The 24,098-nt window shown below is 31.6% G+C and overlaps 1 protein-coding gene across 3 annotated transcripts in view; it reads left to right on the forward strand.

The window, feature by feature from the left end:
• The first annotated feature begins 20,878 nt into the window (after positions 1 to 20,878).
• The window catches only part of LOC118204816 (M-phase inducer phosphatase-like), an 82,922-nt gene continuing 79,702 nt past the window's right edge, over positions 20,879 to 24,098 (forward strand). For all 3 annotated transcript variants that reach the window (XM_085820351.1, XM_085820345.1, XM_085820349.1), the window contains exons 1-3: positions 20,879 to 21,015; positions 21,321 to 21,419; positions 22,345 to 22,575. In XM_085820351.1, coding sequence (XP_085676477.1) covers positions 21,013 to 21,015; positions 21,321 to 21,419; positions 22,345 to 22,575 — 333 coding nt within the window. In that variant the 5' untranslated portion in view covers positions 20,879 to 21,012. The remainder of the gene's footprint in view (positions 21,016 to 21,320; positions 21,420 to 22,344; positions 22,576 to 24,098) is intronic.

The raw sequence follows: 24,098 nt of genomic DNA on the forward strand, positions 1-24,098 counted from the left end.
GCGTCTGTACGAACGTATGTACTTACGTACGTATCTAGCATAACTCAAAAACGAGTAGCCTCAGAACGTTGAAATTTTGTATATAGGACTACTATAACATGTAGATGTGCACCTCATATTTTGGTTGCAATCGCCCGCACCAAACGTATATAAATTTATTTATATATATATCCACTCTGTTACTCGGCACAGTGACCTCAGTTTCTTTACTCTTATATGTTTGTAAATTGTACATTTTTTGCTTTTAAAATGATTGAATTATTTTGTTCTTATCTTCCGGTTAAGGTTTTTATGCCTTTAGTAAATCTGTATGCAATATTTTTAGAATTATCAATAATTTTAAAGTTGTTTAAGTGCCGCTAAGCCTAATAATTTTTTGATGGCGGCCATTGTTTGTTTACATTTGAAACTTAACAGAACAGTGGATGTGTTGTCAATCTAAAGAAACTAAGCTTCGCGACAACAAAGATAACGCCTTCTTTTATTATTGCAAATTAAATCATACTTAATCCATTCTGGAATTTATTCGAGGCAGTAAGTATTTTACTCGTAGATTTACTTCGTAATTTTTAATTTAGATATTTTGAGTTTTTATGCCTTGTCCCGAAGTGAGAACTGAGTTAATTGAATGAGAAATACTCAGTTGTCTGTGAAAAACTGTTTCTTTTTTGTTTTGTTTGCTTAATTTCTTTTATACATCGTTCTAGCTTTATTATAGCATTTGAATAGAACATGTGGCAACGATTAGATAATTCTTTAAATGATATAAATTTTGTGCATTCTGAGTTATAATATGAACGAAATATAATACTGTTAAGTGAACCTAGCGCCAGAGTGTTGCTATGGTAAACAAATAGAGTGAATTTTAAAGAATGCATTTATTCTATTGTGGTTTATGCGCTGTTGGCGAAGTAGATTTAATTCATTCCAATAAGTTTCAACGAAATGCAAGAAAAATGCGTATAATTTAATATTCCGTACAAGGAAGTCATGTGGTGTACACATGAGATTTTTTTACTTCATGCAATGAACTAAAAGAATCAGAGAGTTGCATACTATAGGAGTCCTATACAAAAAATTTCAACAATCTACGGATGACCGTTTTTTAGTTACGCAAAAGTTTAAAAAAACCCTTCGAGCAGAGTGCCCTTTTAGCTATAAAACAATTACCGTATTTGCCGGGCGTATAAGACGCACCGCCTTGTTTATACACATTTTTGAAGGATAAACCTCTATTACTGATCGTTATAAATGAATTTATAACGATCAGTAATAGAGTAACACAGTATAAAGTTACACAAATACAAAGTAATACTTTCTTCAAATACCCAATCTATTTGGGAAAGAACACCTTTTAACCTCCAGAGCTGAATGAAGAGTCACTTGAAACCTCTCGCAACCAAATTGTCCTTTGTACCATCCAATGCATTACCAATGCCACACTTTTTAAGCGATTTAACCACTGTATCTGTTTTTACCGCATCCAGTGAAGCTTTGACCCATTTAAAATGGCATAACTTCGAATAGAGGAAATTTCCAGAAATGGATGTAATCAAAAACTGAGTATCGGCTTATAAGAAACACCCCGATTTTCAGACCTATTTTCAAAGGCAAATACGCTAAATATACAAAATTTAATTGTTCTATGGCTAATCGTTTTTCAGTTATGCGAAATATATACGTGCATATAGAGGTCACGAAAAAGTCCATTTTGAATCGATTTTACAATCCGTTTTGGAATAAAGAGTCTCGTATTCTGTCCGCACGCACAGATGTCACGAAAAAAATAATCAAAATGGGTGTTTCTATTGATATATGATACAGAAATTTTCCGCGATTACAATAATTCCTTTACTTTGTATATGTAATGTCATGTTAGGAAGTCAAGACAAATGGAAGGGTATTGAGTAAATTAATATTAAAATTGCTCTGTAAGTCAAGTGTAGTAGAAAGGTTTCGAATACTATTATTTGTGGTCGGTAAAATTGTTTCCTTATTTTGGTTTCCAGTTCGTTCAAGCCCTTTCTTGACTGAATGAATAGAATCCATATACAGTGCGTCCGTAAAGTCATGGTGCACTTTTGATCGGTCACAGGAAAGCATTTATCGTGCATCACGCCTCACCAAACGTTCATTTTAGGGTCCATATTTGGCCGTTATGGCAATGAACACGTCTATTAACGTGGAATGTCGCCTCATGGCTAAACACAATCTTCTGCAGAAATCGGTTATCATTGCCGATCTCATGAAGCGTATCTGTAACAAACGCGAATCATTTGGGTCTCGTGCAACAGCAGCAGTTTGTAACCCGTTAAATGTAGACGTTTCTTTAACACCTTATGAACTGTTGTTTTGCTTAGGTGTAATTGCCGAGCACATATACTGACTGTTTTTTTTTAGGGCTTTTCGTATAGCCTCTATAGACTCGTCACTAACCGATGGCCTACCACAGCTGGGTTTGTCCAACAAACTGCCAGTGTTCTTCAATTGCTTATCCCATTGAATAATGTTATTCCTAAGTGGTGGCGGTTCGTTGCACACGCGACAATATTCACGTTGCACTTTAGTCAGAGTTTCGAATTTGGCAAGCCACAGAACACACTGAACTTTCCTCAGTACGGTCCAGATTTCAACTAGCGTGGGCATGGATAGGGACATCTGCTGATCGCGGTGATGCGTCATCACCTGTGTGTGTGCACATGCTTGCACATCATACTACGGAATCTTGCAGAGTTTTCCTTTTGTTTGGTGAAGATTTCACATTTCTATCTTGTTTTGTTATTTTCCTGTGACCGATCAAAACTGCACCATGACTTTACGGACGCACTGTGTATTCCTGTTGGCTGAAGAGATAGTGTTCAGAGATGGTTTTTCGCCCCTCGTATTCAAGTTTTATAGCGTATCGTATTTACTCGCGTAAAAGTTAGTCGCACTTTTTTTTTTTTTTTTTTTTTTTTTTGCCAATTTTTCATTGTGAAAGTCTAGGTGCGACTATTATGAGGGAAAAATCTACTACACAATATTGTACACTTTTGACGATTTTTTCTGCTTCTAAGTTTTAAACATTTACTGTTTCCCTTTTCTGAGTTATGTTACACTATCCACATAAACTGGCAAACCGCAAATTCAGTTCTGTCAAGTACTGCGATTTCACATGGCGTAAGTCGCTTTGTTTATTTCTCCAAGCACAGCAGGTTTAGATTATTTATTTTAAATAAATTATATATTAGAGTTATGTTTCTAATCCGCAATCCAGTTATGGCTGAGAAAAGCCAGAGGATGGAATCGGAGATTCTCGTGCGTCTTATTTCTCTATCATTCATCTTGTAGAATCATTGGGTTAGATCGATGCTTGAGTGTAAAAAAAATGTGCGATGCCCTTGTCGGGATTCGAACTCCGGACCTCCCGAATACGCATCGAGCTTGTTTTCAATTACATCATGAAGACATGCATATGTCTTTTAGTTCGGGTGTCCCTTGTAGAGACTTTTTTACAATTTTTCTGTCAGAAAATCAAAGAAATCTGCAGTGCCTTCGTCGGTATTTGAACTCCGGCCTTCCCGAATACTCGTCGAGCGTTCTTCCAGCATGCAGAGAGGAGGAAGTAAGTACCTTATAACTTCTGAAAGACTTCCATATCCACATATTTTTAAGTTCCTATTAAGCAAAGACATTACAGTAACAAGTATCGTGCTTACTCACATATCCCCCCCCCCGCCCACTAAATTTTCTCCAGTTTTTTTTTTTTTTTTTTTTTCCCCAGCATGTGTTTTAGACAAGTATCTGATATATGTAAAATGTATGCACAAGTAGGAGAGTATATTGTGTTAGTCAAAACAATAATTTTTAAACCGGTAAGTCCTTTGAAATGCATAATGTAATAAATTAGTGTGCTTTTATGTATGTTTTTTAATGTGCTGTGTCTATCATTGAAGTTTTCAGAAAATTATATAACGCATATATTTTTCTCTATCGCATTTCATGTAGTAAATTTAGTAGAAAACGGGCGATGTGAGTAAACACGGTATTAATTTCTTATCCGAGATTCGAACCCAAGTGCAAAGGCATACTAGTCAACGTTTATAGCGTATTAAGCATCTGCTATAGACTAGAATCGAAGATTCGATAATAAATGTGTAATGCTTTATACTGAGCGGATGTTTTAACAATGTTTATTAACTTTTTCATACCGAGAAAGTGAAATTCCGAGCATAATGCTTCACCTCGTCATATTAACACATGACTCAGAAATTTTCTAGAGTTGTTGAGTGAATTGACAATGTGGTAGTTCGACTTAGCTGCAGGGTTGTTTTCTGGTAGCTTTTCTCATGCGTAACATGAATAAGCCCACTTAGAAAATACTCCATAAACACATTCCTCTTAAACAGAGCCGAAATTTAAACTGCGCCGAAGCCCGGCTTCGGTACGTCTTAAAATTTTGAGATTAATCGTAATGCTAGCCGGAACGCCCTGGAGCCCTAAAAGGGCTATAACACTTCTTTTATGTTACTGAACCACAATTTCAGCAGAAAATTCTGTTGTTCTCAAAAATTGTATTTTAATAATAAATATAAATTAAAATTCAATTCTAAATTATGAATACATATCTCTCTTGCACAGGGAAACAAACCCTTGGACGAAGAATGAAACTTTTAAGAAAAGAATATCCCCACCCAAATGTCAAAGGCTTATTCTCCAGAAAGTACAATTAATTCATGATATCGATTAATTTTTTCGTTCCAGTGTTAATGTCATCGGAAAAGAACACATGCAGACTTTTAAGCGATTAAATTAAATACGGAGAAAGAAAGTTGTCAATTTGTTTTCAGTTAATCCTGGGATTCGGGGAAAAATTTGTTTCCCTGTGGCATTCTTCATAGCTAGAGTTATATTGGCAGGCAATTGTGGTCCGAAAATGTTTTACGGACGCTTCTCTTTTTGTTTTCATAACTTGCACAACTCCCGTTAAAATTTCCTCCATACTCTGTTACTGTTTATAATAGTTCCTTTACTCTCATCAGTGACATTTTAACACGTTCAACTTCTTTTTATTGGTATGTTGAAAAACGAATTATGAGTTTCTATCATCCTTCGAAGCAGTGCATTATACTGTATATTCAGAGTTTAAATTCAGCCAGAGCCCGCTTGAATTATTTTCCGTTTTCGAGTGAAACTGTAATTCCAGCAAGAACCTTAAATAAGATCACAATTTATTTTATCAAACTATTAACCATTATTAAATAATTTATTAAATTTGTTTTCCCTCTTTGCATTTTATTGAATTGTAATTAATCTATTATTTTAATAATTATTCCCCCCCCCTCTTCCTTAACCGTCTTGCACATAGGGCTCCGGTACTTCTAATTCTAGAAATTAAATCTTGCTACACAAAAATTTCTGCCGTTGTTGTTATTTTGCAACGAGATATTACTACTATTGATATCCGCCTTTGCAATTCTGCCCAAGGATCTAAATAGAACAATGGTATGGAGAAACTGCTATTACAAAGGACATAGGGGCACCTTCAAATCAGAAGTTTGTTTCCTAAAAGAAGAAACGTTTTTTGAAGAAATTCTTAAACATGCATGTTTCAGAAGTGTTGATAGAATAGATTTTAGATTCTTGAAAGTGAAAAAATTAAAATGCCATTTTCTTTTTCTTATATAAAGGGAAATGGAAGAAAAACATACAACTACTACTAAGTTGCAATTAGAAAAAAGTATCCGTTTTGATTGATGTGAAAAACAAAATAAAATTCAAGCGGATGATTAAATTAATCCACCATAGTAATGATTAAATTAATCCACCATAGTCATGATTAAATTAATCCACCATAGTCATGATTAAATTAATCCACCATAGTCATAAATATATTTCTTTTAAATGTTTCTTTTATTTAAAATGTTCAAGTGAGAATTTAATATAATTTGACTCCGGGTATAAGTTTATCTGGAATTCAAGCTTATCTTAAATTTACTAATCTAAGTTTTCAAAGTAGGAACTTGCGATTTCCATTTTCAAAGACTTGTTATTGCTCCAAAAAGATCTGCTGTGGCCCTGACATTTCTCTAATCTACTGCAATGGAGGTAGAAGCAAAATTTTCATATTACCACTAATATAGATTTCAATATCTTTGCTTAGTAAAACTCTAAGAAGATTTACAAGCAGATTTTTTTAGCTTTAGTTCACAAGCGGAATAACGCGTTTGTTGTGCGTATCTAATAGAATTTATGCAAAACAAAGATATTTAGAATATATACAAAAATAAAGAAGTTTTATATTACAACATATATTTAAGCAAATACTGATACGTAAGTGTGAAATTTGTTTAGCGGTTAACTATGTTTAATTGATTAATAACTGAAGCTCGTTTTTAAAAATTTATTTGAAAGTTATTTTTGAAAGGAAACTGTTGCATCGCAAAGAATATCGTTACCCGATGTTTGATTGAGAAAAGAACCAAACTACGCAACTGAATGTTTATTCGGAATTAATATACGTATTTGCAACTTTGCCTCCACAGTTGCTGAACTGGAAAGTCATTGAACACTGGTAGTTTAATCGGGTTCGAAAACCGGCGAACCAGCTGGTTGCATGGTCGTTTTCTACGTGTGTAAAGTGGGTATGAGCCAGTTTCCTTTGGAAAGTCATTCACGAAGGCAATCCTACTGTTAGACAAAGAGCCCTCTTATGCTTTGCCATAATCAAATGAACCAAACCAAGCCAGTCTGAAATCTTCTTCGAAATATCAGTAACCTGAAAATCCTTTGTAAACAAGTAACTTTAATATCTCAGTTATAAAGAGGCTTAGTATCAGTTCACGTATTTGAATTTTTAAAAAAAGCAGTTATCGAGCTCACTAATTGAATGAATAAATATCATGCTTCCATGTCATACTGATTTTATTCAGTATACGATACTTAATTGTTTAATATGGATAGCATTTTTTTTTTTTTTTCCTTAGCCCGTTTAACTAACCCGTTTCATTAACGCGTTTAATTGTTGTGAGCAAGGATTCGAAGCTTTCAACCTTAGCAAAAATATCTTTCTTGATGCCTTTCTAAAGAAAAACTAACGTTGTAAAATCTATTAGGTTTTCGAAGCCAGGAAACGCAAAAAATTAACTATGCCTTCACCAAAATGCGAATCACGGATCTTTCATTTGCCAGCTGGACATGCAAATCACTTATAACATCATAGGGCTCGCGAAAAAATTCTATAATTTATTATATTCTTTTCCACTTATAAGGGGACTGGGGAAAGACACAAGACCCAGTCAGCCAAATTCAAAGAATGGCGAGTCTATCACACTTTAGTCGATACAGAGTCAGGAAAGTACGGGAGGATGTGAAACTTTTTAATACGCATGGAGAAGTTAACAGTTGTGTTGGTTTGATATCTTGCAGTAAATCTGTTTATTCATCCGAAATCGAATTCAGGAGGAATCGTTCGTTCGCTTTTTTCCATTCTGTAGTCTATAGCAGTAATTCCCTAGCTAATTTACTAATAAATTACATGCCAATTTTTAATATCATGCTCATGTGGCAAGGAATTCATTCCTTAGAAAGTACTTCAAGGTGTCACGCCTTCTCTTGGTCAGATACAGTCTGCTTTGCTGTAATGAAATATTCAAATTCTTCTATATCTAGTTGCGTGTATACGAGCCAGTTCCCTTAGAAAGGTCCTTCACGAAGGCATCCCTCCCCTTAGGCAGATAGCCCCAGTGTGATTTGCCGTATTCTCAATACACCTATATCTAGTTGCGATAGTTACTTATCAAAAATCACGAAACCGTTTTTGTCATTCTGAAACCTCTTTCCTCCTTTTTTTTCATTAATCTGAACAAATCTTAATCTTAAATCTAATCTTAATTAATCTTAAATCGTCTTTATACTTTGCAGAATTTTCTCGCGTGGTTTACATGAATGAGTATATCATTCCAAATAGCAACTGAGACGAGAAATTTGAAATTTTGTCTGCCAAGGATGACGCCGAATGCCATAAGAAACTAGAATAAATATTTTTATCAAGTTATGATAGTACAGAATAAATTTCCTCCACAAATAAAAAAAAATGAAAATGTAAACAATGATTTGTACTAATTTTTATTTTATTTTTTTTTTTTAAACCTTTAAAAATGTTTGCAAAATTTGTAAAAAAATAGCTCTTTCTATAACGTTATTTGATTGGCAATAAAACACTGAATAAGATGAAAATAAAAGAATAAGAGCAATTAACTTAAAAAATTTCCACTTAATTAACCAAACAGACAAAATATTCTGCTTCTGTGCTATGATTCGGGGGAGGGAGCGCCATATAAGTTATCCATGAAATAAATATATAATGAAAAGGAAATGAATAATCAAGCCAGAAACGAGACAAGGGTAAAGCCAGTGAGAAGCTTACTGCAAGTAACCGGCTAGAGGGGCAAAATTAGTTCATACGAAATTTACAAAAAAATCTGAAAGCTTTCAGGTTTTACGTTACGCCCAAAGGGGCATTTTTTTAGTTTCGTGTGCTACTTTTATTTATTAAATATCATGTTCTTCCCGCTTAAACCATTAAATTAAATTCAACAGCAATATCGCATGAGCATATCTTTAGAATTTCCGATACACAGTCTCGCGCACTAGCGATATTTTTTTTTTTTTTTTTTTTTTTTTTTTCGTAAAAAATTTCCATTGCGCGCTTTGAAATCATTGAGTTTCTTAATCAAAAACACGTTAAAGTTTTACAAAATATGAAATAGATAATAAAACAAATTTCAAATTCCAAATTCGGGCTTCCAGATGCCCATATTTGGTGCAAGATTACATGATATAAAATTGGATGGCTCTAGGTACCGTTGTTTTACCCCAATGCGAGAAATATAGATACGTTTATGCAGATTTTTCATTATTTAATTTCTTTAAGTATAACACAGGGCTGTAATATTTAGTGGCAACAATTTGAAAAGTGAAACGATATTTATAGTGAACCAACGCAAAATGCCAAAACGAAATCAATAGCCTTTTGGGGCTAAAAATTTAGAACTTTTAGTGTGAAAAATCTAGCGCAAATGTAGCTAAGATTAATCAAATTTATATTTTTAAAATTTATTGTTTATACTATCAGGAGAGAGTAATATGCTTGTGAAAAAGATTATTGCAACCAGTATAAATATTTAACGAAAAAAATTAAGCAAAATTAATCAATTTTTTAGTCCAAAAAAGGTGCAATTTGCTCTGTTGGACTATAATTTTCGCTTTGGCATTTTGCGTTGGTTCACTATAAATGTCCGATTCACTATTCAAATTGTTGCCACCCAATATTATTGCCCTGTGTTATATTTAATGAAATTAAATAAGGAAGAATCTGCATAAACGTATCTATATTTCTTTCATTGGGATAAAACAACAGTACCTAGAGCCCTCCAATTTTGAAAAACCCGAATATGGGCATCTGGAAGCCCAAATTTGGAATTTGCTTTATTATCAATTTCATATTGAGTAAAACTTTAACGAATTTTTGATTAACAAACTCACCGATTTAAAAGTGAGCAGTGACAACACTCTACGAGGAAAAAAAACGCGCGGAACTGTGTATCGGAAATTCTAAAGATATGCTGATTTTAAAATTATTTTGCGACATTGCTGTTAAACTGAATTTTATGGTTTAAGTGTAAAAAACATGATATTTAATAAATAAAGTTAACACACAAAACATTAAAAAAAAAAAAAAAAAAAACGCCCCTTTAAACGTAATTTAAAATCTGAAATCTTTCACATTTTTTCTGAATTAATGCTATATTAAATTTTTAACTCATTTTATTTTTCAAATGTTTTTATTATATTAATTTCCTGAACTAAAATCTGGAAGGATTAATGTAAAAATTCATTTATTCATTTCATTAAGTTTCTGATTAACTAGCTTCTGTAATGTATGTAGTTTCTGTGTGATTAACCTTTGCCGGGATAATCCGAAAAACCATACAAGTCTTTAGAGGTTAAAATTATGCACATTGATATTTATTAAACCTGGGCTTAATTTAGGAACTAAAGGTCCTACTGTAAGCCATCAAGAACAGTGAATGAAAAATGATTATAAATTAAAGAAATAAAACAAGGAATAATTAAAATCAAATAAAATGTAAAGTTAAAAGGTATGTTTTAATTTTAAAACTAATGGTATATAAAGAAATAATAAGCAAATCGTAAAAGTTATATGAATATTGAAACAAATGAAAAGTAAGAAAATTAGTAAGATAGGATACGAAAGAGAAAAGAAAGGAAGATATTGAATACACACATATACATGCAAATACACACATTTACATAATATACACACATATACAAGCAAAAACATATCTCGGGCAATTTGGAATTTATATTTTGTTGACTTTTACGCCTGTTATCGAATTTAATATTGCTTTAGTTTAGTCTTTCGCATCATTTTAAAAATCAAGGATAATGCAAAGAGTATACAGAAATAAACACTTTAATTTCATGATAAAAGAATGGATTGGATTGGATTATTTAATTATGGCAAAGCACACGAGGGCTATCTGCCTAAAGGGAGGGATGCCTTCGTGGAGAACTTTTTAAGGGAAACTGGCTCGTATACACGTTACACATGGGGAAAACCACGAAAACGGCCATGCAGCCAGCCCGTTTGTCCGAGGATTAGAACCTCGGACCGAACTACCAGTGTTCAGCGTCTTTACAGCTCGGCCGTTGGTGGGCATTAAAAGAATGAAAGGACATAAGAAAAATTTGTATTTTAGACAGAATTACAGCTATAAAAACCGAAGATAAGGGAATTATAGATATTTAAACATACATAAAAACAAAAATTGACAATTAAAACTTTTATATAATAATCTTAATATTAATGTATTGCATTACTTTCCTGTCAATTACAATTTAAGCTGCAGTATAGTTTTCATTGTTTCTAAGCCGTATAATTAAATTCTCAAATAACAATGTTTCAAAAATATTTTAAATGTATGAAATCAAACAGGAAAAACATTAATATATAAAAAGTTTTCAATAATTTCAGACACTTATTTCGTTTGTTAAACGAATTGATTATGTTTTGAATTATTGGAGTTCAGAATTGCCGATGAATTTGCAGTTCGAAGACATTACACATTAGAATTACATATTAAGAACTTCAAAAAGAAAAAAAATCATGTTTGCATCATCTCTTAGACAAAACGCTCAGAATATGTGAACTATTTCCGGGATCACCCAATTTTTGAGTGCTGTTTAAATGACAATTTGTTTTAAAGTACATTTGCTTTGCTCTTTATTTGTAATTGCTTTTGAATTTCGGATTTGCATATGATGGCTTTAAACCTTTTTTTTTTTTTTTTTTTTTGAAAAAACAATTTGCATAATGAAAAGTTTTATGATTTTTTTTAGTAGTCAATTTGGCACAATGTTATGTTTTATTCTTTTTTCCAAGTGTTTCGAAAGCGTGTAGAGAAAATTGTCGTACATTTCAGATTCGATTTTTCGGTTTTATATCAATTTTAATGTCTTAAATGAAAATTTAATTGATTCTTTTTACGGTTTTATATCTCAAATGAACCAGGACAACGAAATATGTTTTCAAAACGTATTAATCGACTTCATTTTTCTCCTGATGTGTTCTGAATTGGAGTTTCAGTAAAAGGAGAATAATTTTTATAATTTTGTATGTTTTCCCTTTTGCATTTTTATTTTTCGAGTTTGTGCTACTATGAATTTTTATTTTTAATTTCTTTAGATATTGTGTTAAACCTCTTATACACGGTTGCAGTTATTTATAGCGTCAAGGAATTGCCTTCCTTTGATTCCAATTTAATTTTAACTTTAGATGCTTTAAGTTTATTTTACTTCAATCCTGCAGCTATAGCGCAGGACAAGTTAAAAAAAAATTGTTTTTTATTTTTGGCCTGTCATTATGTTTCTTAATGTATGGAAACATATATTTATCATAAAAATATTTCATGTTAATATAACAATACGTTATTAATATTAGAAGACATTTGCATTGTTAATGGTGATAAGTTTGGATTTTTAGATAAATGGATTAAAAGTTTAGTTAAATTGAGTTTTTAGTAAGTTTGAAATTATAAGAATTTAGTTTATGTAATATTACAAATCAATAACTTACCTTTATAATGAAGAATTATATTTGAGATCCCTTTCAAATTTAATTTTAAAGAAAAACTTCTTTATGCTCTCAATGTAGTGATATAGACTAGAGAAATGTCATTAGAATACGAGCACGTTCAGTTTACTGTTCTGAGTCATCAGCCAATTACAAGTATACTGAAGATAGCATATTTCACACTTCAACGCAGCTGTTTAGCAAAGAAAGGGACCCCGCCTCCACCATAAATTTCCAGTGTCTTCCCAAGTTGAGTCACAGTAAAACTTTCATCTAAGATTTTACTGTAAAGATGTCCACTTTCCTTTCTAAAAAGCTGAAACATCTGGTGTTTTTCCAGTCAAATTCTACTATTATTATTGTATTTCAGTTAATGTATAATTATTAAATATTTAACAGTAAAAATTATGGATATTCGAATAATTTTAGGAAATTCTTCCACAAGTTTAGGATGAAATAATAAACAAATTTTATTGACCTGTATCCAAAGAGCTTTGAAGGCGATTGTGTAATATGTGAAATGGAAATTTTAAAATTAAACCTTCCAAGTTTCAAGTTTCCAGAAATGTTTAATAATTTGTAGTTAAACTTATTGACACTAACATATTTGAAGATGAGTACTCTGTCGCATTTTAAAATTAAACCTTCCAAGTTTCAAGTTTCCAGAAATGTTTAATAATTTGTAGTTAAACTTATTGACACTAACGTATTTGAAGATGAGTACTCTGTAGCATAGATTCTAAAATTAGCATAAATAAATACTTGTTTAGGAAACAAGTATAAAGTTTCTTCATAATTACTAAAAATAAAGTTGTATGAAACAAGTTTTGCGCACTTCTTAGAGAAATGCGAAAAACATCATTTAATGAAAATAGATTTTTTTTTTTTTTTTTTTTACCCCAGGTGGATCAAAAAGCAAAAATCAGTTAGGAAAACAAAAATCACGATATATTTTAGGAGCATTAATATTTTTGATTATTGTTATATTTTTTATTTGCGTCTTAAAACAACTATTTCTGGCTCAGAAATTAATTACGTCAGATTTCCAGTTTTTACATTGCTTGTAAATTAAGCCGTACCATTTTTATTTTAAACATTAATTTATTAATGACAAAAATATGAAAAATACATATAATGTATGGGAACATATATTAACGGAACCTATTTATGTCTTAGAAAAGCTACGCAGTGATGCCAAAATGAAAGAGAATAATGCGAAAAGGGATTTTATGAGTGAAAATCGCATCATTTTCCACTAAAACCTTTTAACTATTTTTTTTTTTTTTTTAATTGCGAAAATTATTGAAATATTGCAATAAAAGTGGGAGAATTCTTTTCCATTCGTCTGTGTAGTGAACATTGTATTGTTATTCGTGTTCTTTCAGATGTTGAAATGCAACTTAAAACTATTAGGTCCATTGATATGCTTAATATTTTCAGTAATTAATTTATCGAAATTTATGAAGTAGTATATACTTTTAGTTGTATGATGTCATTTTATTATCATTATTATATTATTACTGATGATTTCACGTACTGAATGCTCTGTGAAAAGTAAAAGTAGAATAAAAATTAAAATAAATTAAAAGTAAAAGTGTAAATTTTAAAGTTTCATTTCAAATAACGGCCCACTAGCGACCGAAAGGTAAAGTCGCTGAACACTGGTAGTTCGGTCCGAGGTTCGAATCCCGCCAACGGACTGGCTGAATCGACGTTTTCATGGTTTTCCCCATGTGTAATGTGTATACGAGCCAGTTTACCTTAGAAAGTCCTCCACGAAGGCATTCCTTCCCTTAGGCAGATAGCCCTCGAGACTTTGCTACAATCAGACACACACACACTTTTTCATTTCAAATAACGATTAGAAAGTACTCCACGAAGGCGTTCTTCCCCTTGGGAAAATATTCCTCGAGTGCTTTATTATTATATAATAATTCAATTCAGTTCCGTTTAAATAACATACAAATTATTGCGCATTACTGAATTCTAAGCTTAAATGTTTCACGTTGTTAAAATGAATTGTAATTTATTATAATTTTTCAATCGAAGGGAAATTAAAATATTTCTTTCAAAACAAATTTAATATCTTCAGAATTATCTTTTACAGATTAGTGGGAATTTTTGGTAGATGAGTAATTTACAGACTAAGAAACACCACAGCTGTTCTCTTTCCTAAAGCAAATCAATTTACGAGTTCTATGCGTTCAGATTTAATTCTCGTTTAGGAATTTTAAAGAATTCTTAACCTGCACTTTATCTGCAATGTGAGAATATTTTGTAAATTTTGATATGAAAAATACGATAAATATTGATTTACTCATTATTTCAAGTAAAAATATCCATCCATTCCATTTCCTCTCCCCATAAGTGAAGAAGAAGTCATGAATTTCGATAAATTTAAGGAAAAAAAAAAAATTAACTGGAATATTTGCCGCTTAATGTTTAAGAAACCAGAATGAAACTTTGTGTTCTCTGTTGAAATACAACAAAACCGGTTGAATTGGGAATGCAAAGAGAGTTAGCTTTGTCGCATAAAACATGCCCCTTTTTTCTTTGACCTTGAATTCATTCAAAGATCCCTATGAAACGGGAAATCTCTCTTTTCTAAATGTGGTGTCATAAATTCTTTGCATTTCCTGGACAAGGACACCATTTCGACATGTGGGTGGGGCAAAGTCCTTTCATGCCACGACTGCTCAACTTACGTCAATGATTTTGTGTCCTTAAGAAAGGAAAGCATACATTCTGGAGTTAGCAATTGATACTTACGAATGATTTCCCCCTCCAGATTATTAGTCTAAAAAAGAGAAAAAAATCAATCCGCCTTTAACTTTGCCATTTTGGAATGTTTCATACTTCTAAAACCAAAATTATCCCGTCCCTATACCCTGCTTTCTGGTGCGACCAAGGAGGTTAGAATAGAAGGAGGGAGGGTTCGCAGTTTCCTCCACTATCGGGGAATGAAACTCCGCCGAACAAGCGGCGTCCATGTTTGTGACTTCAAAACATTGCATTACGGCATTCAAAACATTGCATTACGGCATTGATATGTACGTGTTTCTAAGCTGTTCCGTGCATTTATTTCCCAGTAAAAATATGTTAAATTTATAATGAAATCCCTCGCTATTGTTGAATTTTTGTTTTAAAGTAATAAAGATGATATCCATAATTTACTATGTACAGCAAATTATTAAGAAATAGTTCGAAATCTAAATGCATGCGCATAACATTAAAGCCTTTAAAAAATGATGTTTCTGCATATTTCACGGATTTGCTTAGGTTAGAAAATAAATCTTAATAAAATAAAACAGATTTATGTGAATTCATTGATTTCAGTTTATGCGCATTTCGTATTTATTAATCTCAAAGAAACTGCCTTTAATTAAGTTGAATTACAGAAATACACCTATATAAGTTTTTGGATACATCTTTCCACATGTTCAATTGTGTAAATATTTTACTTAATTTTATCACTATACTGCCCAGAAATTTGTAAGTTTATGCAAAAAATTTTTAACAACAGAACAGTTTATCTTAACTTAAAAAAATGAATAATAATTAATATATAAAGAAAAGCATTGCTTTACTTAACACCTTTACAATTAATAAAAATAGTAACAATTGATTTCTTACTTTTCATGAAAGTTATAAAACGAATTAACTAAAACGTTCAAATTATACAATTTAACTCCTACCATATAGCATTGTATCTTAAGGAACGAAGATACCAGCTATAAACAGAAACATTAAAATGTATTTAATATATTTTGATTATAGTTATATTAAATAACCTATTTTAAGTCCTTTTTTCACATCTGGAAAGAAAACCACATGACATTGTGATATTTTTTGACATAGTTGTCATATTACATAAAAAAAGAAAATTAATACTTACGTGTGAAAATAATGCCCGGAATTTTTTTCGAGAATCTATTTGTGCATCCATATGCAATACAAGCTGACATGCTTCAAAAAGAAAAGAAAAAAATGTTGCAAAGACAGACTTCCTTGCACAAGTCACGGTGATAACAGGAAGATGGCCGCCAAGCTTCACCGTTTGAGTTGAACCTTCCCTCCTTCTATTCTAACCTCCTTGGGTGCGACTGCACAGTCGTTTTTTACATTGTGAGAACCATACATTCAAACATTCTAGGTAACGTTGTTTCGTCATAGTGCGAGAAACATACATACATTTATGCAGATTCTTCCTTATTCAAATTTTTAAAAAATAGTACAGGGTGAAATTATTTGGTGGCAACAATTTGAAAAATGATACGCCGTTTATAGTGAACCAACGCAATACATGTTATATTAAATTGTAAAAATCATTCACATTAATAAATTCAATTTCAAGCTTAATATTAGTCCTGATTTTTGGACTTGGGTTTAATGGAAGTGCTAGTAACAGATTCAATATATGAACAAAATTAAACGCTTCGGAATGACATATTATGAAAATTTCGAACTGCAAGTAATATACCACGTTTCCTCTTAATTTGCAAAGGTCATTCGAAATTAAGTACCAGAATCCTGTTTAGTTACTTCTTTATTTATACTTAGAAAATGTGTCTATTAATTATTCGATCATAATAACAAAGTATATAGAAATAAATTAATATACAAAATAATTACATTATAATAAATAGTTACAATTAATTTTCACTTCCACCCCCTGTTGAATTGGGATTGCAAAGGGAGAAATCTTTCCTTCAGGGGGTCGCCTTTAAAAATTTTCCGCTAAGAAACTAAGAAATACAAAGGAACTTTCTCTATTTTCTGCTGAATCCTATGCCTGAACTGAGGTAGGTCATGAAGTTACTATTTGGTAGTCGAATGATGGAATATTAACTTTTACAAACACTGAATTTAACTGTTTCATGTGCTTCCAAGGGCCCCTTTTCTGCGTCTTATACGGAACTGCGTCACTGCACCATAAAGGAAGAGGGCCCTTAAAAACTTAAAAGAAGACGAATTCTATTATCTTAAAATAAGAATTCATAGTAGTACAAACTCTAAAAATAAAAATGAAAAGCGAAAGGGAAAAAGATACTTTTAACTTTAAACATGTAAATGTAGTTCAGCAGGACATTTAAGGGCCCCCTAAACCTTCGGGTCCCTATGCAACAGCATTCCTTGCATACCCTTATTTACGCCACTGGTTTTATCTATCTGTGGTGTCAGGAATTGACGTTGACTGAATTTTGCCATCTTCTGTTAAAAATCAACAATTATAGGACAGTAGATTGGAATAAGTACTCGAAGGATGTATGTGCAAATAGTTTGATATCTCTTATAAGAAATAAAATCGACGGCATCAGCAAAATCATAGAAATAGACGAAAGTCTTTTCACAAAAAAGAAAAAACAACATTGGATATGTTCTTCCGGAACAATGGGTATTCGGGGGTTTATGCTGGGAAAGCAAAAAGTGTTTACTGGTTCCCGTTCCCGATCATTGTGCTAGAACATTGGTGACTGCCATTCAAGAAAACATGGCAGCATAATATTTTAAAACTGCATAATATTTTCAATTTTTCAACTTCATAATTACTGCATTATTGCAATTAACTGCAATTATTCAACTGCATAATATTTTCAAAGGATGGCAGCATAATATTTTCAAACTTCTGGAAAGGGTGTAAGAAAGAGGAATTAAGAAATGTTGAACATTTCGATGTGAATCACAGTTATAATTTTATAGACCCCGAAACCGGATGCCATACCCAAACTGTGGAGTGATTGTGGGGCAGTACTAAATGGAAAAATAAATTTAAGCGGGGCTCTGCTTCCAATCATTTAGAGTCATATTTGATAGAATTTATGTGGTGTCGGTGATATTCAAAAACTGAATTTTTTTCTATAATATTAAATGATATTTGTCATTTCATGCCATCTGTTTAGATTGAATTTCCTTTTGTTTTATTATTTTTATGTGTAGAATATTTTTTACGCCACCTGTTTAGATTAAATCTTTTGTTTCCTTATTTTTTAATTTATGTGTAGAATACTCTAGATTAAAAAATCAAAAAGAAAAATTTGCTTTCTTTAAGAATTCTGAAATTTAAAAAATTTACTTTTTACAAAAATAACTGTTTTAATCTTTTGAACGCTACTATTATTTCATAATTTTGTATTTGGCAACAACTGGTGGCCAAAAAAAAAGGGGGCGCATATTTTAACTGATGTCGCTCTAACGGTGTAGTAAAATATAGAAAGAGAAGTCTCAATAAAATTATTGACACAACATCGATGCTTTTACATTAAAAAATAATAAAATCTTGTGAAAAAAACATATCTTTAAGTATAGTTAAGAATACCTGGTCTAGATTATTTTCGTGTCATATACAGGGGTAAGAAACAATAAAAATTTGAAAGACTGAAGCAAAATACGTGGGAAACGTGGTGTAAAATACATAAAAACACTTGTAAAACACGTGAGAAAAAATTTTGTCAATTTGTTTGGTTTTTCATTTTTAAGAAGACTATAAAGGTCAAGATCTAGCAACCCAAACAAACAAACCACTCTGACGTCGTAAATGACTGACCAATCACTAGGAAAACATTTAAATGGGAGGAGCCTAATTCTTTACTCCGCGTAGATAGATGCCAGGAGGGGGCGCCCAAGTGCGATGCGCAGTGCAGGGAGAAAGTTATGCCACATACGCATGACGTCATGTGGGTGACAGCGTTAGTTCTTGGCGTTTATTTACTTTCGTTGCATCAACAGTTTGATTTGATTTGTGTTGTTAATTTGCTATTATACCTAAGCGGAAGTGGCAAATTGTGCTATAGCGTTGTGTCAGAATTATACACGTTAATACGTTTTTTGGCGGAAAACACTTTTTACAATCAGATAAAATAACTATTTTTTTAATGAATTTATGTAGTTTTCATACATAACTGTGATGTAATTTTACATTTATTTTTCATTTTACTGCTATTTTACATTTAAATTGAAAAATTTCTCATTTTAAATCATTTTTTTATCATAATCTTCATTTTGTGTATGAGACTTACATCGTAGTGAGATATTTAAACTCAGTGTCATGTTTACCAATACTGAGTACCTAAATGATTAGTTAATAAATTTGCGTATCCAACTTCATTCACATGTTTTGGTTACTTTCTTTACATCCCAAACGTAACTCTATGTATTGAAGCAGCGTCTGGGTTAAGCTTTGCGAACTAAGTAAACTGATACATGCCTCACCGTGAGGAAAGGACAATTTCTCGACCACACTATGCTGCAAACATCGAATGAGAGAGTGACATATTTCCTTCAGTGTTATTTAACTGATGCATACAGGTATGTGTGATGTAATTTAATTGATATAACTTACACATGCTTGAACCTAAAGGAAAACAAATCTGTGTATAATGCTAGAATACAAATAGCGAAAGAGAAAGTAAGATATTCTGTTCAGTGTTATTTAACTGCTGCATATGTTTTAATTTTGATTCTCTATAACTTGTTTTTTAATTATAAGAGAAAGAAAAATAATTCAATATTGAACGCATATTTCGAGTATAACAAAAGTATTTTAAGAAACAACCTGATAAAAATTCATTAATAATTAAAAATATTTAATTTATGTACAGGCTGAATTGAAATTAAGATGTGGTGGTGTATTTAATTATGGCAAAGCACACTAGGGCTATCTGCGTTGTGATGCCTTCGTGGAGGACTTTCTCAGGGAAACTGGCTCGTATACACGTTACACATGAGGAAAACCACGAAAACACCCATGCAGCCAGCCCGTTCGCGGAATTCGAACCGAACTACCAGTGTTCAGCGACTTTACCGCTCGGCCGCTGGTGGGCCGAAACTAAGATGTAGGGCAAGTTTATTATTATTATTATTGTGCGTATATGTGTAAGAAAATGTATTTTAATTGTTCCATTTTTAATGTATGGAAGGAAGAACAGGATGCCAATATCGAAGATTATTTACTATAGCAAATAATCACGTCAGGATAAATGTTATATAGAAATCTTGGGAGTGTAAGGGATTATAAGAGTACTTTTAGATTATACTGAAAATATACGCACTTCTGCTAAAATCTGAAGTGAATCAGTATGAAGTGACTTTTCACTTTAAAAAGAATGTGATAAGTATACTATTTAAAAGTATAATGACGGATATTAAGAAATTTGTAGAATTTTATGGTATTTAAATATGAATTTGTTAAGTCAAATCTTTTTATATATATTTTTGCTTGAGATATGTAATTTAAACTGAAAATCACGATCATATATTTCTCATGGAAAGTGCATGAGCAATGAAAATAAATAGAATAATACTTTTTGATTATGTTTTTAGCATGGTCTTAGCAGTTATGCCATCATGTGTTCTGTTCAACAAGATTTATTTAGTGCAAACAATACTACGAAAAAATATTGAAAAATACCTTGTTTTACAATATTTATTTCCCTTAATTAACTTAAATATCGTTTTTCATTTTCTAATGCTTTCCTTTACGAAAAGAATTTAATGTTTACAATTATTTTCAGCATTCGTACGAATTCTGTGCATAAAATAAACATTTTCTTTAACAAAATACTTAATCGGAAAGTATATACCCGGTATTTCCGGTATATCTACCACATATAAAATGATCATTTTGCTTTAGTTTACATTTTTTCCATTACCAAAATCATGTAGCAGACGCGTCGGCCGATGCGTCTTGTCTCCCGGGTGACGTCACTACCAGCAACCAATGGCACGCTTTTTCCGTTCCTGGCCTAACCTTAGTATATTAAAGAACCTTGATAGCGTCCGTCTTCTGTGTGAAAGGTATTTACGCGGTCATTTCAAGTGTAGCTCTTGACTTTAAACGGTCTGTTTTAATAGCTAATGCAAGGATCTAAAGGATTAACATGGTAAATATTCTGTATAATCCTTTATGTATTACTCAGAAATACTGTTTATCTTTTTAAAGTTGTATTATGCCGTTTTCGTACAGTGTTTGTGTGTGGTTTTAGAATGCTTTTCATTGCTTGCTAACAACATAATTAGAAGTTTCGTAGCAATTATATAAATTTAAATGCGTGAATGAATTGCAGTTCCTTAGACATAAGTTTATTTTAATTATGTAGTGATTTTTATGAAGTGTTTTATTATCCATTATCGACTTTTCGTTATATCGTTATTAAAATTTCTTGATTTATATTTTCGATTCCCTTAGGAATGGAGTAAGAGTAACAAAGAAAATGCCAATCCCAGCAATAAAATTCGAACCATTGCATCGGCTTTTAGAGTAAAAAAGTGTCTCTTTGACTCCAAGGTAAGAAATGTGTATTTTTTGTTATGCTCTTCAGCATAGTTAATACTACAACAAATCAAAATATTGCGAATATTAATGATTTTACTCTCTGTGGCAGTTTCTAAAATATACTTAATATGTTTATTTTTAAGTGTCTTAAACTTAAGCCTTTTGAAACATTTTATAATCTGGAAGCATATTTACTTGTACTGCTGTTTTTTTTTTTTTTTTTTATGATGAGCACATGTTTACACATCTCTTGCTCTTAATACACATTATGCAAGATTGCTAATATCTTTCAGTACCTGCTTTGGAGCTTAAATTCATCAGAAATAATTATGATTATTATCATAGCATTTAAATTTATCTGTGGTATCAGGTCTGACATATATGAAGCTTCTTAACTTAGATTATTGTTAAGATGTTATGTTTATGTTGTGCTTTGTCAGCCCAATTATATATGTCCTATAACGTTCAATGACTGTTTAATTGTACAGTATTTTGTAATGATCACTTAATTTTAAAGTATTTAATTTGTAAGATCTGATTGTTAGTTTTATTAAGTGACTAAGTTTTAAAAAATAAAGTTATTTTAGTAGTGGGAGGGAACTATTAAATTTAAGGGAAAATAAAATCTTTTAAACAACATTTTATTTGTTTATGTACATTTAAAATACTTTTCTCAGGCACAAAACTTACTGCTGTTCTCAAAGTTTACTTTTTAGAACTATCAGCAGTGCATTATTATGTAGAATTATAATATTGTGATTTACAGTTAAATTTCAGTTTCAGCTAATTTTATTTTTTGATTAGTGAAAATCAACCTCAGCCTTTGTGAATGTGCAGGCATTTTCATACAAGGAAAGCAGAATTTTCGTTTGCTTTGCCAATCAAACTAAAATCGTTCCTGTTTCTGCATTCTATATAAATATTTTCTTTTTTTTAGGTAACTGATGACGGTTCTCCTGCCAGTCCAACCTTGTCTTTATCAAGCAGACTGAATTGTGTTGGGCCTATTGAAGAGAGTCCATATGCACTGTTCAAAATTAAGAAGAAAAAATCGCATGTTCTATCTGATAACTCTAGTAGTAACAGTTCTACAGAGCATTCTCAAGAGTCATGTGTTACCACCACCCCTACACACAGGAAAAGAAATAGAAAACTCACGAATGATGAGGTATTTGTAATGTTTATTTCTTAGTTACTCCAAGCTTGACTTTAGAAGGTTAATTGTTTATTTGTTGAATTCAGTTAGTTAACCTTAATTTACAATATTTTTTGTATTATTTTATGTTCTCTTATACCTTCAAATTAAAGAGAAAATGGGTATTTTCCTGCAGACCTAAAGGTGACAGAAATCCGATCAAATTTGCTCCAATCATTCTGATGGAAGTTCAGAAGAACAGATCACTCTTTTTTGGTTAGATAAGCAACAGATGCAAGTTACAGATACAACATATAAAATCTCAAATAAATCTAATTTTTGGGGAAAATCTAAATAAATCTAAACTTTGGCAGCAATCATTTCAACCGACTAAAATTTCCGATGTCATTTAAAATAATCAAATAGCCATCTTCTTTACGAACGTCATTACAAAATTTTAAAATATTTCACTGGTTCTTTGTTCTGTTGAAAAATAGGTCTAAAATATTAATAATTTTTTAATGCAAGACGAAAGACAAGTTAATATATAATCTGATTATTAGTCATTACAAAAACTGAACTAGCTACTGATGATCATATTTGCATAAAACCAACATGAAAATTTTATGTGTTGTGATATCATGCTCATCCATTACTGATGCTGAATTGCACTGTTTGGCAAGTATTTATGTTGCAACAATAATGAATGGAAAAATGCATAAATACTAGAAAATGTAACTGTTGTGAAGTGGGTATCCAAAATGCAAACAAATTATAAAAACTTTGTATAGTTTTTTGTCTTGTTACTCTGAAACTTTCCTTTACATATATGCTTATTCATACCTTGTTTATTTTACTGTGTGTTTATAAATCTAGTCTCTGAAAGTAATGAAAAAGTGTTAAATAACAACAATAATAATGATTTTTGAATTTATTTTAAATTTTATGTTTTTCACAATAGGAATTTTAAAAGAAATCTGAAGTACCCTGAAATATTAGTTCACTGATTTAGTCTCAATAACAGTACATTGATTTAAATAATAGTTTTAGAAAAATCTAAGATTATGAGAACATGACTGAACATAAAATATGTATTTTGGTAACAAAATTTATGTTGGGAAAAGGCTTACTTTAAAAATTTAAAATATAATGATTTTAACATTTTAGATTGGAAATATTGAATAAATGATTCATTCCTTAAATCTCACTAAACTGAGAGTTAATGGTCTCACTAAATTTCAAGTAACACAGTCCAAAATAATCATGTTTTTAACTTTTACATTGCAGAAGAAGACTGTTGACCCTACGGCTATAAAATTTGCCTTACAGCGTTAGTGTCCTCCTTGCAGAAGCGATCTAATACTGCTGTGCCACCTCTGCATGAAGGCTGCAGAACAGACTGCTACAAACACATGATGACTAAAAAATTCGCGAGGCTATTAACAGCAATGCATAAGTCCTCACAGGCTACAGTCTTGTAGCCTGTGAGGTAGCCTTGTGCCATCGTGCTAATCATCGACTAAGTTAAATCGCTGATAACAAGCACAGTTACAATA

Source organism: Stegodyphus dumicola, chromosome 1, assembly GCF_044657685.1.
Source record: "Stegodyphus dumicola isolate Sdum_Otavi_A_Nest chromosome 1, ASM4465768v1".
NCBI lineage: Eukaryota > Metazoa > Arthropoda > Arachnida > Araneae > Eresidae > Stegodyphus > Stegodyphus dumicola.